Consider the following 16,515-nt stretch of genomic DNA (forward strand, 5'->3'; position numbering starts at 1 on the left):
AAGCTTTTTAGACCCCAGGGTTTGAGAAATTCAAAAATGACCCCAAATCGACTCAGTCTTTAATTTTGAATTAAACCAGAATTTTAAACTTTGGACATGAGAATCAGTGCACAGAAATAGAATACATAGAATATATAATCAGATTTGAAAAGAAATGAAATTCCAATTCTAAATTAAATTTCAGATTAGTTCAGAAATAAACCATTAATTTTTTTTAGCAAAATGTTAAAAATGGTTAATTATTAATCATTTAAAATTACATTTCGTTTCTTTGTTTTCAATCCAAGAGTTGATTTGAAATTTTTATGTATGTTTTTCAATTAAAAATAATATTTGATCAAGATTTGAAATGTGAATTTTCGATTAGAAAAAAAAAATCCATTTTGAACTTCAGCAAATTTATTCAAAACACATAGATAAACCACCCGATGTTCCAGTGAGGGATGTGTTAGCTGTGCTAGACTTGGCGGCCTACATGTTCGAAATATATCTTTTCCTAAAAGCTATTGATCTTCGTCTGTAATTCATTTTATTTTCATATTTCCCTTTCAACCCTCTATTTTTCGTCTGTAAGTTCTTTATTTGAAACGGCTTATACCTTTATGCTTTAAGGAGCCAAACTCGTTTTGTTTCCTTACAATTTGTATCCCTAGCTTAACACTTGAGCTAAGGATACAAATTGTAAGGAAACAAAACGAGTTTGGCTCCTTAAAGCATAAAGGTATAAGCCGTTTCAAATAAAGAACTTACAGAAAAAACACAATTCAATGTGATAAAAAAAATATTTAAAGAGTGGCAGAGATCAGAGTCAGAGATAAAATTCTTTATTATATTCAAATTCTTCCAATTATCAAAATAAATGGCTACAAAAGGTCATGATTGATTGAAGTTTACAATGATAAATTTATATATTTAAAATACAACATGTGCAATTTTGAGAAGGTCCGAAAAAATTGAAAATTTAAAAACAAGTTAGAAAGTTTCGAAGTTTGAAGTATTATGAAGATTACGGTGTTTTAGAAGCATGGAGATGCCACTTTTAAAAAAAATCTAGCTTCGTTAGATAGGATTAGAATTTCCCAAGAATCGACGTCAATTGGCCCGGGATGGAAGATTTAGACCTACTGAAACTAGTTTCCGAAAACCTGACGAATGTTTTTTTTCCATTGGTGAGTTCGTTCCATGTTATAAAATACAGCGCGTCAAGTGGAAAATGACTAAATCGTGCCAGGTCCCTTGAATTGGTTTTAAATAATTTTGTTCAATTTTTCATTTATTCAAAGTTTGAAAATATTTTTTAAATTTCATAACCTAACCCTACTTAATCATGAGAAGCGTTTGGCAGGGAAGACCACGCTTCACGCTTTTGCGTTTGACATCACATCGTTGGCCTGGCCGTAGTAGTATCTGCAATGCATATTAGACTGCCCCAAATCTGTATGGAAAATTCAAAACCTGTGAAATGTTATACGCTGCAGGCTGAAATTGATTCTAGTCCTAGTACAAGATCTCATGCCAAATTTGGGCCAGATCGGATCACGGGAAGGGGTCGCTCAACAAGCCTGAAGTTTGTATGGGATTTTGAGACATTTTTTTCGGGAGAAACATGAAAAACCAGTTTTTCATCAATAACTTTTGTTCCCGTCGGCCAATTTCTTTCAAAACGGTTTTTCTTTAAGCCTAAACTATGAAAAATATTTCATCCGAAGACTGTATTTCAATTAGAGTTAAGATAAGAAAGTTATTAGGCTTCAAAAGTGGGCTAACTTTTTTAAGGATGGTATTCATCACTGTTAATGAATCGAGGCGGTCGAACATATTGACGCCTCATTAACAGTGATGAATACCACCGTAAAAAAAGTTAGCCCATTTTTAAAGCCTCATAACTTTTTTATCTTAACTCTTATCAAAATGCAAACCGCAAATCGGATTTGGGGCACTCTAATGCATATTCTATGTATCAGATGCTATGTTGAAAAGAAAAGTGAAGAACGTAAGTTTTTCATTTTCCAAGATGCATTCAACGTAATACTAAAAGGTTTGAGCCGATTGAAATAAACGAATAACTAAAAAAAAAAAAGATGCATTCAAGTTTCGACCATGTTAGTGTCAAAATAAGAAGAAGAAGAAAATAAAACATGTTCACTGGCAAAGTACAGGTTAAGAAATGGTTGATTTCTTCAATGACCAAAAACACGAAACTGATAAAAAAACAAGGAATTCCGAGTTTTGTTGCAAATATTGAAAGCACAAGGTAAATACTAATTTTGCTAACATTACACATTAAAACATAATAAAAATTTGTACAACTTTTATAAATTTTCCAGCATGGTTATAGTTTAAAATTTCAAGCTAGGAATAATTTGTCAATTGGAATATTGGGTCCTGGAAAGGAGAAAAGCAAGAAATTAAGTTTTATAAATAAAAATTTATATTTATATGCGTTTTGAGTTACGGAATGACAGTTACAGTGTGCCATCGAAAATCCTATGAGAAATTGTTTTATAATTCCGATTAAAAAAGAAATTTGATTGTCAAGAAAAAAAAAATTAAAATAACAAACGTATACTCACAGAAGAACAGCGAACACTGAAGACCTAAACGTTGGAAAAAAAACAAAATCTGACAATGACAATTGTTAGACAAGTGAGTTCAGACATTAAATCAGAGTCTTAACAATGCTCATTGTAATTTTTAAAACTAATTGAATTCCAGTACCTTGAGAAAGACCACCAAAAAGGTCGAACAGTCGGGCATTTCCAGAAGAAAGTTGTTTGCCTGAAATCCAAGGACGAAAAATAGCCAAAATTAGAACATTAAACATCAAAAACGGTCGATAACATAAACCTAACTAAAAAAAAACTTTACAATAAAATTTGGAAAATTTATTAGAAAATAAATATAAAAATTTTATTTAATTTATCGGCCTTATTGGTAAAAGTTATGCTCTCTTAGTAAAAACATTTCAAGATTATAAAAATGAAAATTTGTTCTACAAGGACTCGCTCATTTTCAATATCTTTTCAATTCTTCTAACTTTCTATCCTTGTTTTTAATAATAAAAGGTGAATAAACTCTTTATAAATTTAAACATATTATGAAGATGATAACGATACGCTTTAGCATTTTAGAAAGATTTTTTTCTATACCTTATTAAAAGTTTTTTTTTGAAGAATTTAATTTATAACTCAAAAGACAACATTTGGATACCTATGGTAGATTTTGGGGCCCTGCACTTGGATTTTCTATTCAGATTTTGACTTTTTGATGATATGAAGATTATGATTTTAAAAATGAATCAGTTTTGAGTCAAATGAAATCAATGAAAATCTCTAACTCAAATCATTTATAAAGCTACAGAATAAACACTAGAAACACTAGAAACGAACTAGAAAGATACAGGTATATTTTTATTAAGTGTGTTCCACAAAAGTGTTCGATTTTGAGTGTCTCAAAACTCTTTCAAACATACTTTGCTTAAATAAGCTCGACCTTAAAAGATATCGTTTAAAAACTGAAAATTTTGAATACATTTTTTTTTATTTTGAACCCTTCTAACTTTTTTGGGTTAGCTTCTACGATGTTGACGTCTTCAACAAAATTGCTACATATTTTACAATCTAAAAACTTGCCAAAGACATAAGTATGTATGTATGTATGTATAATCCATCCAACGACCCCCTGAGCTGGCAGGTATGTTATGCAAAAGAGCCAATGTTAATCTATTTGATAAACATTGTTCAATCGCGGGTGCTGGTGGTGTTAGCTCTATTGAAATTCCAGTAACCCATTTCAGAATGGCAACTGCACATCCCGAGGCTACTTTCATTGCCAATAAGCCCCGTCCAATCATAGCTGCAAGACCAATTGGGTCATGTAATTATGATTTGACTTTCCATCTTTTATTGTTGACATATCCAGATACAAATTTAATACAATTGTCTAACTATATAGAATTGGCACCCTAATATGTCCAATAAAAGATAGACACGTATTTAGTTTATGGTTTTATTCAGTAATAATTTTCATTTTGTTATTGGTTGATATATTGAAAAATTAGTTTACGAAGAAAATACATGAGTGCTGATCAGACCTGTAAAAAATTATCGTTATTTATTTTGGAATAGTTGCAAATAAAGTATTGATTGCGAAGTCCATCCATGCTCCGACACTACCTGTATGAAATTAAAGGTAAATATTTATGTTCTACCTTGTTTTTTTTATTAGAAAATTTGACTCCGTCTTTCAGCTTTTTTAACATTTTTTACTGCCTCTACTCAAGTACATGACCTATTACTCAGGCTACGATATAAAAAAGGTTAGTTGGATTGCTACAATTTAATGTAACAAATGAACATGAGTATACTTTTCCAATTACAAAAATTCCTAATTAAGCAGTTATTTTTTATACATAATTTGAATTTGAAATATGGTATTAATTTCTAGGATAACTGGTATTTGATACTTGACCGAACAACATTGTTTCATTCCAAATATTAAAAAAAGGCCTGAAGAACTAAATTAAAAATTACTCTGTATAAATTTCATAATTCAGGAACTTGAGTTCGAAATAAAAAATCAAAATGTGCTTTCACACTCATTTTAAAAAATTTCAACAAACAAAAATATCAATTGAAAAGTTTGATGCCCATGACTCTGCCAAGAAGCTTCGTCCATTTCAGCTGAAACTAAAGAGTGGTTTGAATAAACGCAAGAGTGTTTAGGACCTGTTTCCACAATGTATAACATGAAAATCGTTTTATTTCGAGGAAATCGATAAAAATAATAGTTTGAGATAAATAAATATTAAAAATAAAATCCAGTGTATGTGAATGAATGTGAATGTATATGAATATATTAGGATATGAATATATAAATATAAACATATGAATACGAGTACATGACGAATACCTGTAAATAATAGGTAATATCAAAATTTAAATATGGTTATAAATGCAATTGAAAATGTTATAGTAAAATATATCGATGAACAAAAATATTATCTGCGAATGAAACAAAATATGTTTTATAAAACGTGATAATTGAATAGAGTAATTTGAAAAAAATATGCATATAATGTATGCAATAACTACTCAAGTGTATTCTGCATGCGTGGGTCCGACCCAAAATGAGTTTCTGTTATGCTATTAGTTAAAAAGAAAAATATAATAATACATAAATCTTAATTAATAAATTTATAAAGTAGTATGTAAATGCTGTTAGGAGAAGCAGGAATATAAACATTATTAATATATTTTTGTTTGTGTAATTTTAAAATATAAAATGTATTTTCATTCGTGATTGTTTCTGAAATATGTAACAATTAAAAATAAATAAATTAATATTTTTCATTATTTCATATTAAATCAGTGATAATGCCATTCTGCGACTAATTTCATTTAAAAATTTCAAATACACATCTTCAGAATAGTTCCACCAACAATACCTGAATGGGATTAAAATTAAAAGTTGGTATTTCAACAATGTTATTGATGAATTTGTTATTATAAAAAATAATGGTATAATTATAATTTACAATCAAAATATCAAAACAGAACTAAAGAATATTATTTAAAAATAAAAAAGGTTGGTTATGAAGATAAGTCCATTTCATTTTCTGGTGTAAAGCTGAAATGAGATTTTAATTTGCTAAGGAAAAATCAACTTAGCTGTTGAACTCATCCTAATGAACTCATCATGGTTTTCAGCGGATGAAGGTGCTCTGCAACATTCGGTTTATGTAACCCTGAAGAATTAAACAGCAATTCGGTATTGAATCTTGAATGCGCCAAATGCAAATGAATGGAGTTATCAGCATGGTGATAAAGTACAATGCTTAACCGAAGTAAAATTAGTTTTAGAAAACAAAATGAAATTTTTGCTGGGAGCTGTCAAACTTCGGACGCGTTTTTTTCTGGAAACAGAGATGTTGGCGCATTTGCCGTATTCGAAATTCGATGCCGAATTGGTTTTGTAAGAGTGCTGCCAAAGAAAGTGGGTTTAAAACATTATTATTGAAACCTACTATATCTACGTTTAAAAACATAATAATATTTAACATAAGATTTTCCAAAGGTAGATAATAAAGCTGTTAAAATTAGAAATGATTATTTTCTTATCCTATCAGACGAAAATTCCCAACGTGGATTAACTAATAACTAACTTGTAAAATGTGAGATGGTTTAAAAAAAATTGTAGAAAAGTGTCGTTGTCAAATGATTTCCAAAATTTTAATAAACCTGAACATTGTCTCTATTTTTCCTTCTGAAGAAGCACTCCGTGCACTAATGTTTATGTTACCATCTCGATTATTAATTAATTTAGAATAACAAAGAATATTTTTGGAATTAATAAAAAGTAAAATAAGAAACATTAATTATCAAATGAATTCTTCATAGTCCAAAGACATATAATGAAGTGAATCCTAGCTAGCCTCTAAAACTTTTACATGAATCCAAAGATTAAAATGCCTTTCATAAATAAAATTAAAAATAAAACTAAAAAATGTTAAACGTTGTCCGCTGATAAACGAGAAAATTATTTTTCGATAATCCTACTAATGTACAAATAAAACATGCACACACGTTATATAAAAAAAAACATAATGATGTGAGCATTAGTTTGAGTTTAAGATAATCTATTTCCGAATACGTGGATTGTTTATTCAAATGATGAGAAAAAGAAATATAATGTAAGCACTAAATATTTTGTTTATGCTGTAGAGTGTCAAACGACGTTATCATTAATTTGGTTTCCAAAATTTCGAGAATGTAACTAATGGGATAAATTGAATATTCCTAACGAATTCTTGTTAAAATTTGCAAGAACAAATTAACATAAGTTCAATATAAAGTAATAAGATATTTCACTTAGCTGTAGTGTTGGTTATTTGATGTTTCTTTGCTGGTTTTCAATTTCTTATGCACTACCCCCAATTCCTTTAACATTAAACACCACGCGGGGGATAGCGAAACTTCGAGCGGCCGGCATGCACAAATCCACGAAAACATCGCAAGTGATAATCGAAGCAACCCGTGCGTGACCCGTGCAAAAGAAAACATCGCATAATGGAAATACATACACACAGCGTTGCCAACCTTCCAGATTTTTCTGGAATCTTCCAGATTTTTATGTGTCATCCAGAAATACAGACCTCATGTTGTCTGGTCCAGACTTTTCATAAATTATCCAGATTTGTCCAGCAATTTCTATAAGCTCAACGTTTTAATAAAAAAATATACTTGAAATCCAATAGCTCATAACGGCAAGAATTTACTGTGAAGCAGAATATAGAAGTTATTTTGACAACTGAATGGGTCTAAGCTTTCGGTTGTTTAAGCTTTCATTCGCATAGAGTCAGACATTTATCATTTTCAAGTAATGAGTATCGATCCCTAGACTACTACAATATTGCGATCTGGCGACCAAAAAAAAAAAAAAGGTCGTCACCTATAAACTTAGCCATCCAGACTTTTCCAGACTTTTTTTCAAAATCTTCCAGACTTTTCGGAAAAACAGTTGGCATCACTGCATACACACATTCGCATGCCTTTGCTCGCGTAAGGTAACCACACAACCGAAAACTTTTTCTTTCACCCCCTCGATCCCAAAAAAACCCTTTTCCGGTAGAAACTTTCGGAATGTTTTGAAACCCCTTTGTTTTCGTACTGCCGAACCTCAGTCTGTCCTTAATCAGACCACTATCTATCGCGAGTAACAAAAAAAACGATACACAATCAAGCAACATATGAGCTCGAAAAAAACGCGACCGCACCCGACGAATGCTAAACTCCGAATCAAAAAAAAAAAAAAAAACTTGCCAAAGACATAAGTGCCCTAAAATGAAAAATACAAAAAATAATTTTTCTATCTCACTGCAAGGTGATTTAATCATTTTCCTTATTAAAACTCATTTTAAAGTGCTATAAATGTAGGTAAAATGTTCCGAAGACACTCTGGGTCTAAAACGCTCCGTTTTAGCGTAAATAATTTTGATCACCTTTTTACATCGTTTTCCCCTGTGTTCGGCGATAGAAAACAGTTTCTAGTTTCGTATTTTCCAATTTTACATTGGACATTGGATCATGGAAATTTCTATTCATGCTTAGCAGCGTAATCTAGTATTATGTATTTATGTATTGGGTAAATGAAATTCCTTTTAAACCATTTAATTAGCCACAAGTGAATAGACCTGAGTTTTAAAAAGAAAAGTTGACGTAATTCTTCGTAAGCCTTGCGGTCGTATTTTATCAACCTATTCAACTTTTTTTTTTGACAAAAATCCGATTTCCATTGGTGATTTTTGAGGGTTAAAAATTGAAACTTTGATCGGTTGCACCTCTAATCAAGTCAGATTGAGCTGAAATTTATCACAGGTCAGTTTTTTGGACCAATCTACAAAATTTCAATGGTCGTTTTTTCAAAATTCGACCATGGCATTTTTTCGTTACATCCTTTGCCACCCTACTGTACATTACTAAAAATAGTATAAATTTAAAAAATTAACGATAAAAGCAACGTTTTTCATAGAGAGATAACACGGAGTTTTGTAAAAAATTATAAAAATGACAAAATTGATAAAAAATTACTAAAATGAGATAAATTATAAAATATAGAAAAAATAGTGAAATTGTTAAAATTGACAAAATCGACAAGGAAAAAAATTCAAAAATGTTTAAAATGAAAAAAAAAGACAAAAATGGTACAAATTTTAAAAATACAAAAAAACCAAAAATGATAAAAATAATATTAAACTGTTAAAAAAAGAGAAATAAAATCACTTTAGTTTGTTTTACATTTCAATAATACTGTTCAAATCCTCCCTACGCAAAGTAAAGTGCCCCCACTGAACGGTTCCAACCGTTGAACGAATGTAACACAGGTTTGCTAGCCCGCGCTCAGTCACGTGGCCGGCAATGTGAAGCTTACTCTGGTGGCTGGGGAGGGCATGCCACTGGCGTGGCGGCGCGCATCGTAGAAAGACCTGAACAACGACGATGACTGTGTTACGATGACGAATGTGTAATTGTTGCTGCTCCAGCTCGAGGTGGAGTGAATGAATTTGTTTTCGTCGTCGTAATATTCTCTGCGACTGGCATAATCGACAACTAGCTATAGCTTCTATTGACAATCGACCGATGGCATTGATTATGATGGAACTTTTTTTTCTTTCTTTTTTTCTAATGGGTACAGGTTTCTGCTACAATGTTTGGAAGATTTGGACCGGAATCTGCGGAAGTTGAACTCCCGGTTGTTTGTGATCCGGGGTCAACCGGCGGATGCTTTGCCGAAGCTGTTCAAGGAATGGGGCACCACCTGTTTGACGTTCGAGGAAGATCCGGAACCGTTTGGGAAGGTGCGGGATCATAATATTTCGGAAATGTGCAAGGAACTGGATATCGAAGTCATTTCGGCGGTTTCTCATACCCTGTATAAATTGGAAAGGTTTGATTTGAATAAATTTCTTCAATCTTGTAGAAAAATTAACGACTTTCAATTTTTTACAGGATCATCGAAAAGAATGGCGAAAGAGCTCCCCTGACCTATCATCAGTTTCAGGCGATAATCTCATCGATGGACGCGCCACCTCAGCCGGAACCGGCCATAACCTTGGAAACAATCGGGAACGCATCGACACCGATGTGCGACGATCATGACGACAAGTACGGAGTGCCGACGCTGGAAGAATTGGGCTTCGAAACGGAAGCCCTCAAACCTCCGGTTTGGGTCGGAGGAGAAACGGAAGCACTGGCCCGACTTGAACGGCACCTGGAACGGAAGGCCTGGGTAGCGTCCTTCGGAAGACCAAAAATGACGCCCCAATCGTTGCTCGCCAGCCAAACAGGACTTTCTCCTTACCTTAGGTTTGGGTGCCTCAGTACTCGCCTATTCTACTATCAGCTGACGGATCTCTACAAGAAAATCAAAAAGGCTTATCCTCCACTCTCACTTCATGGCCAACTTTTGTGGCGCGAATTTTTCTACTGTGCCGCCACCAGTAATCCCAACTTCGACAAGATGGCTGGCAACCCTATATGTGTGCAGATTCCCTGGGACCGGAATGCGGAAGCCCTTGCCAAGTGGGCCAGCGGCCAGACTGGGTTCCCCTGGATCGATTCCATCATGACGCAGCTGCGGGAGGAGGGTTGGATTCATCACCTGGCCCGGCACGCGGTAGCATGTTTCCTGACACGTGGCGACCTGTGGATCTCCTGGGAGGAGGGTATGAAGGTGTTCGAGGAGCTGCTGCTGGATGCGGACTGGTCCGTCAATGCCGGCATGTGGATGTGGCTGTCGTGTTCGTCATTCTTTCAGCAGTTTTTTCACTGCTACTGTCCGGTGAAGTTTGGACGCAAGGCTGACCCGAACGGGGACTACATTCGGCGGTACCTGCCGGTGCTGAAGGTAAGTTCACAGACATACACACAAAGGGACGGGGGAAAGTTTGTGCAGAAAAAGGGAAAATTCTTCGAAGTTTGTTCGATTGTTTCTGCTAATCTGGCTGACGCATTAAAAATTTTTTTTTGGTTACATAAAAGTAAAGTTGTTACGTTTTGCCGACGTTCCTACCATGATAATCTATCCTAGCAAACCAATAAACTCTTAAAGTGTTTATTAGCAAATGATGTTATTTTTTCATAAAAAAGCCTTTCATAATTGCTTTTCAATACTACTGTAAAATCTTTATGAAATCTATCTAGGCAAACTTGTTCGGTAGAAATATCTTCAATATTCATCATAAAAAAATTTCTACGATGATAGCAGAAATATTTAAGAGTTCGAACTCGCTTAAATTTGAATTATTTGAAAAAGTAGAGAAACCTGGGGTTATCTTACATGTTCGGCAGCTCAATTAGCTTTTTGGAAATTGGAATATCTAGAAAATTTTACACAAATCTATCGCATTTGATTGATACGATGCAAGTAGAAGTCTTCGGATTAATAAAATTTGTGTGGTGAATCGGTTCAAAATAGGTATCACATCTTTGTTTACAGGGTCGTGCGGGCTCTGAAACAATAGGGGAGAGTGGGGATACTTGATCCCCTTTTCTTATTTTCACCATATCTTTTTGGAAAAATTTAGCAACTCGCCGTCTTTGACATTTTCTGACAGCTTGTAACTTCAAGTTTCTATGCTCCAAAAATTAGAACGATACTTGAACCCGTTGATGAGCTATAAGCATTTTCGTGGGAGTAAAAAAATGCGATTTTTCTGAAGTTAGGGGAGACTTGATTGAAGGAGACTTGATCTTTTATTCAGGAAGCCCTAATCCTTGTATAAAAATCAAACAAAACCCCAAGATAGAATGTTAATTGACTATTTTGGTCATGTTTGTTCTCATTTCACAATTTAGGGGAACATGCCCTATTATGCGCCACCTAAGCGAATCGCTGATTTTCATTGTATTCCACGTACAAATTGTGTTAAAAATGGGTGTAATCGTTGAAGAAAAGTGTTTTCTACAAGTGCCTATGATTTTTTATAACTCAAATTGCTATGGTTGCTTCAAAACCTTGATTTTTAAAAACCATATTCAATGCCACAGAACAAAACTGTGTTGCAAATACGCGCCGCTGTGTATTCAATACGCGCCTAGCAGCCGAACACACCCGAGAGCAGCCGAAGACCGAAAACACACCAATACTTACAGACAATTTGACTTAAACGAAAATCAAAATGGACTAATCAAAATTAAAAAAAAAATGAAAAATAGATTTTTTGGGCTGAATTAACGCTCAAAATATGGTTTTAGACTTATTGTTCATTTTCAATGAAAATTGGCCTTTTTGAAAAATTAATGCTTTTTTCAGCCTGCTACGATTGGCGCGTTATAACGAGCGCATGGACCGTGATAGAACATACCCATAAAAAGCATGCCTTAGCGAGTTCGGTATGATTTTCTACCATAAAATGATAGTTTAGATTCTCCTCTGTCGATGTGTCAGAAAATATTGTCTTATTCGTTTTTCTATGCTTGGTGACACCTTATTGAAAGTGTTTTAAAATTTAGATTGAAATTAAGAAAAACCTAAATTGAGAAATTATCACGACATAGGGGCATTTTAAGGAAAAATTCATACTTGCCATGACAAATCACAGCATTTAAAACAAATTGGTAATATTTTGCAGGCTTAAAATGTTTCAGATTCTTTAAAACAAGGGTGGCGCGTATTAGCCACATGGGGCGTTATATGAACTTTTCCCCTATAGCAGACATAAGAAGAAAATTCTATAACTTTGTCTCAATGCTAATAACATTGCATACTTAAAGGCGCTATTTTTTATCATTAAGAAAAAATTAATTATTTTTGCTCTTTTCTTCAGACAATTGCTTGATAAATATTAGTTTTTGGATAAATATTAGTAATTTCGTAATCAGCAATCATAACGATCAATTCAGAAGAAGAATATGCCGTTTGGAAGGGGGATCAATTGTACCCAAATCTAGGGGATCAATTGTACCCATAATCAACATTTTAGAAAACTTTTTCTGAAAAAAGTTGAGAGTTTTCCATTGCTTTGAAAATATGGCATTATGAAGTTAATTTTACGCTCGAACGATTGATACATTGGAACAAATATTTTTTTCATAATTTTCCCATGTAAGGAACATTTTAAAGTGATGAAAAAAGATCTTCAAGTTACATATTGTGAAATTTTTCAAACAATGTTCAATTACTCAAACAATTATTTTGTTAAAAAAATTGAAACTACAAGCATTGTTATTTTGCTCATTTTGACACATTTTTATAGAACATTTGATCTTTGTAAAACATTCCAGTTTCGAGATATAGCTAAGGAATCAAGTATCCCCAGGGATCAAGTATCCTCATTCTCCCCTACAGAAAAGTGCAATCGATTCTCCGGATTATTTTGATCAATGAGAAGCTTTTTTTGGCAAACTGCTGATTGTTTTGATTTGGCCTTCCGGTGGAATAAGACGGAATTGTTCTATTATGTTTGTTATGATTTGGCTTTCTGGTGGAAAAAGGTGGAATGGGTTTGGAAGCGCAGATTTTCAGGCAGCGTCTGCTGATTATTTATTTTGATTTGGCCTTTCGGTGGATGAAGACGCAATGGCTTTGGTAGCACAGATTTTCAGGACTATGGCGGCTAATTGTTTGTTATGATTTGGCCATCCGGTGAAAGAAGACAGAATTGACGTTAAAAGCGCAGATTTTCAAAGCTGATGTTGTTGATTGTTTGTTTTAATGTGGACTTCTGGTGAAAAATGGACAGAATTGGCTTAAGAAACATAGATTTTTAAGGCTGCTGCTTCTGATTTTTTATTTTGATTTGGATTTTTAAGGCTACTGCTGCTGATTGTTTGTTTTGAATAAGCCTTCTGGTTGGGTAGGCTGTTTCTAAGAATACTATCGAATTATTCCGGCTCTGGTAATCAGAGACAGAGTGACAAGGAAAGCACAGTTTGAGAAAGCTGTTGCTAAGAATGTTTTTTTTTATTGCGGATTGTTCCGGCTCTGGTAAATAAAAGCAGAGCGACAGGGAAAGCACAAATTGTGAAGGCTTTTGTGAAGAATGTGATGAAATGAAGAATATGCAAAAAAAAATTAAGATTTGAAAAGCTTTTGCAAAGAATGGAATGTAGGATTGAGATGAGTGATATTTGGGTTACAAAAGTCTGTAAATTAAAGATTCTATTGAGAATAGAGTTGAGAAGGTATGTAGAGATTAGATGAAGGATAAGCAGAAGTTAAATAAAATTTGTAGAATGGAGAATAAAGATGTGGAATATGGAATAAAAATTGAGAAATTTGGTAAATAAAATTTTGCTCTAAAGGAAAAAAAAACAAAAGTTGACGCGTGAAAAGTTTTAATTGAAACGTGGCGCTCAAAAATTATAGTCAATGAACTTCTAAATTGGACACTATTTCAAAAACCTCTTGACAGAATGTCACAAAATATGCACATATAAACATTACATTACTAAAATTTCATCAATTTTCATTCATGCATTCAATAGTTATTCACAAAACAAAATGTTGCATTTTTTTCGAATACACTCCTTAATAGAAATACGGTTATCGTTTCTTTTAAATAACACTATATGACCTCTCTGTTTGTAATTTCAGAACTTCCCAACGCGCTTCATTCACGAGCCATGGAACGCACCGGAAAGTGTCCAGAGAACCGCCAAATGCATCATCGGAAAGGACTACCCACTGCCGATGGTAAACCATGCGATCGCAAGTCGTGCCAACATGGAGCGCATCAAGCAGGTTTACCAGCAGCTAGCGAAGTTCCGGAACCCGGCCAGCTATTACGAGAACGATGGCCACGACAAGGGCGGCTCGGCCATTGCCGGAGTGATGACCGCAGCCAAGGTGCAGCACATGAACGCCAGCAGCCTGAACGATAGCCCCAGTCCGACGACCATCATGACCAACGTCAACAGTTCCGGTCACTACATGTGCCGGAGCAATCCGTCAGCACAAAGTGATCCGAATCCACCAAAGATTATAACGTATCATCCCTCGATGGGTGATGATCAACAACAGCAACAGCAACAACAAACACAAATCTCGCACCACCAACAACAGCGACAGCAACTTCTTCTTAAGCACCAGCAACAGCAACAGCATCACCAGCACCAGCAGCAAGAGCTTCAACGTCAACAGCTAAATTCCACAAGTCGACCCGTTGTAACCGATCAGTATAACAATATTCTCTCGCAACCGGTTTCCACCTACGTATCGATCAAACCGGAAAGCCCCGGAATGATTGTGAACAACAATGACATCATGAATGCACACTTCAGCACCCTCCAGGAGCAGATGAACAGCAGTATGATATCGCTGGGGGCATCGACGAAAGTCGAGAACAACTCCTTCGAGTACGAGCGAAACCAGGAGAATTTGTACAACAGTCAGTTCAAGGTGGAATACACGGACAACTTCAACTCGGGCTACGGCATGCGAAACGCTGCCTTCTACAGCCGCGAGCGAGACGAAGAACAGACGCAGCAACAATTTCACAGTGTCAGCGAGTCACAGAACAATAGCAAACCAATGAACCGAGCACAGTACGAAATGGTCTATCAGACGGAACACAGCGAGCACCCTCAGAAAGGTGGCGACGAACGTTACTGCTCGTCAGAACGCAGACTACAATCGTGCGAGGACGGTGGTCGACAACAACAGCAACAGCAACAAAGGATCTGTATAACCAACAGAGGCCAAGAGCAGCAGCATTTCTCGGACCAACAGCAACATGCGATGCAACAGTCACCAATGGCGGAGGAGAAGCTGAACTCGCCGGATTAGATTTATTGATTGATTCTTGCAGTTAAAGGAATGTTCATTGGCTTGTGATTTGCATTTTATGAAAAAATGAAATATTGTTGTAGTTGTAGACGTATTCCAGAAAATACAGCATTATTTTCCTATTGTAGTTGTAAAGAGTTTCATTACGTTCAAGCATATGACTGTATCCAAAACAATTCGATCATACCATGGTTTACGATATGACGTATTCGAACTTAGGAGAAACCTAATTCACGGCCATTGAGGAACGATACTAAACGCGCGCCTTGTACTCCCGAGATCAACTAAATACGGAGAAGGGTTTGTCTTGTAAAGAAAAACTTTTATACAAGACTATAAAGAAGGTGAAGCTATGGCCATTAAGGATCCGGAAAAATGCAATGATCTGTTTCCCAGTAACGGATTGACGTACAAAACAAGTAATTTCTATCCATTTTAAATAAAAATTCGCACTTTCTTTTTTATTCTTTCCATCGAACGCTGCACACCTCCGAATTCAACTTCCTTGGAACGTTTGTCATTCGGTCACATTTCGGTCATCTACGTTGTTATCGCAGTACCACTAAATGACTACCCGACTGTAGAGCTAACTCGCCAAATCTCCAAACTCGAATTTTGGTGACGAAACTTTTCTTCAATTTTCTGTTACCTATCTTACTTTGAGGCGCTCCCTCAAACGTTTGAGCACATCATAAACGGTTAATTTGACGATTTCTAAAGGTTTTGCCGTTTTTGTTTTTGTACCGTGGTCGAATAGAGCTGTTTTTGACGTTTCTCACGCACATTAACTGGTGTCCCATTGGCGTGTACACGGACGAGAACGGGAAAATTAACCTCAAAAAATTTCAGTGCAAAAATTGGGCAGCCGGCTGACAAACAAGGTCGTTTATAAGGTACCTACGTGTTCCCAAGATTAAAAAGTATTAAAACGCCCTGAACTATTAGTGTTTTCGTTTATTGGCAGTGGCAACCTAGTTGCCCACGAGTTTTGCCCTAACTGCTGTTATTATGTTCGGTTATTAATTCAGAAGTCCACTAGTTTTGCCCGAGATTTGAACCTCAAGCAGGCGGTTGCACACCGTAAAAGTTGTCAGTGTTGGGGGTAAGCATAAGGGGGAGTATAGCAACCATATATTTGCATCGTCCCGGGTAACGATTCTGTTTGTTTATTCAGAAAAAGTTTTGACCCGCGCGAGTGGAGATAAACGAAATTTATGCGATAGGAAGTGG

At 35.1% G+C, this 16,515-nt stretch overlaps 1 protein-coding gene across 1 annotated transcript in view; it reads left to right on the top strand.

Annotated features, from left to right (window-relative positions):
- Positions 1 to 15,412, top strand: part of LOC129755713 (cryptochrome-1-like) — a 33,260-nt gene extending 17,848 nt beyond the window's left edge. Inside the window, exons 4-6 of the mRNA XM_055752329.1 lie at positions 9,193 to 9,444; positions 9,507 to 10,404; positions 14,095 to 15,412. Of these exons, the coding sequence (XP_055608304.1) occupies positions 9,193 to 9,444; positions 9,507 to 10,404; positions 14,095 to 15,285 (2,341 nt within the window). The 3' untranslated portion in view covers positions 15,286 to 15,412. The remainder of the gene's footprint in view (positions 1 to 9,192; positions 9,445 to 9,506; positions 10,405 to 14,094) is intronic.
- The last annotated feature ends 1,103 nt before the right edge of the window (positions 15,413 to 16,515 follow it).

Source organism: Uranotaenia lowii, chromosome 3 (assembly GCF_029784155.1).
Source record: "Uranotaenia lowii strain MFRU-FL chromosome 3, ASM2978415v1, whole genome shotgun sequence".
NCBI classification, from domain to species: Eukaryota; Metazoa; Arthropoda; class Insecta; order Diptera; family Culicidae; genus Uranotaenia; species Uranotaenia lowii.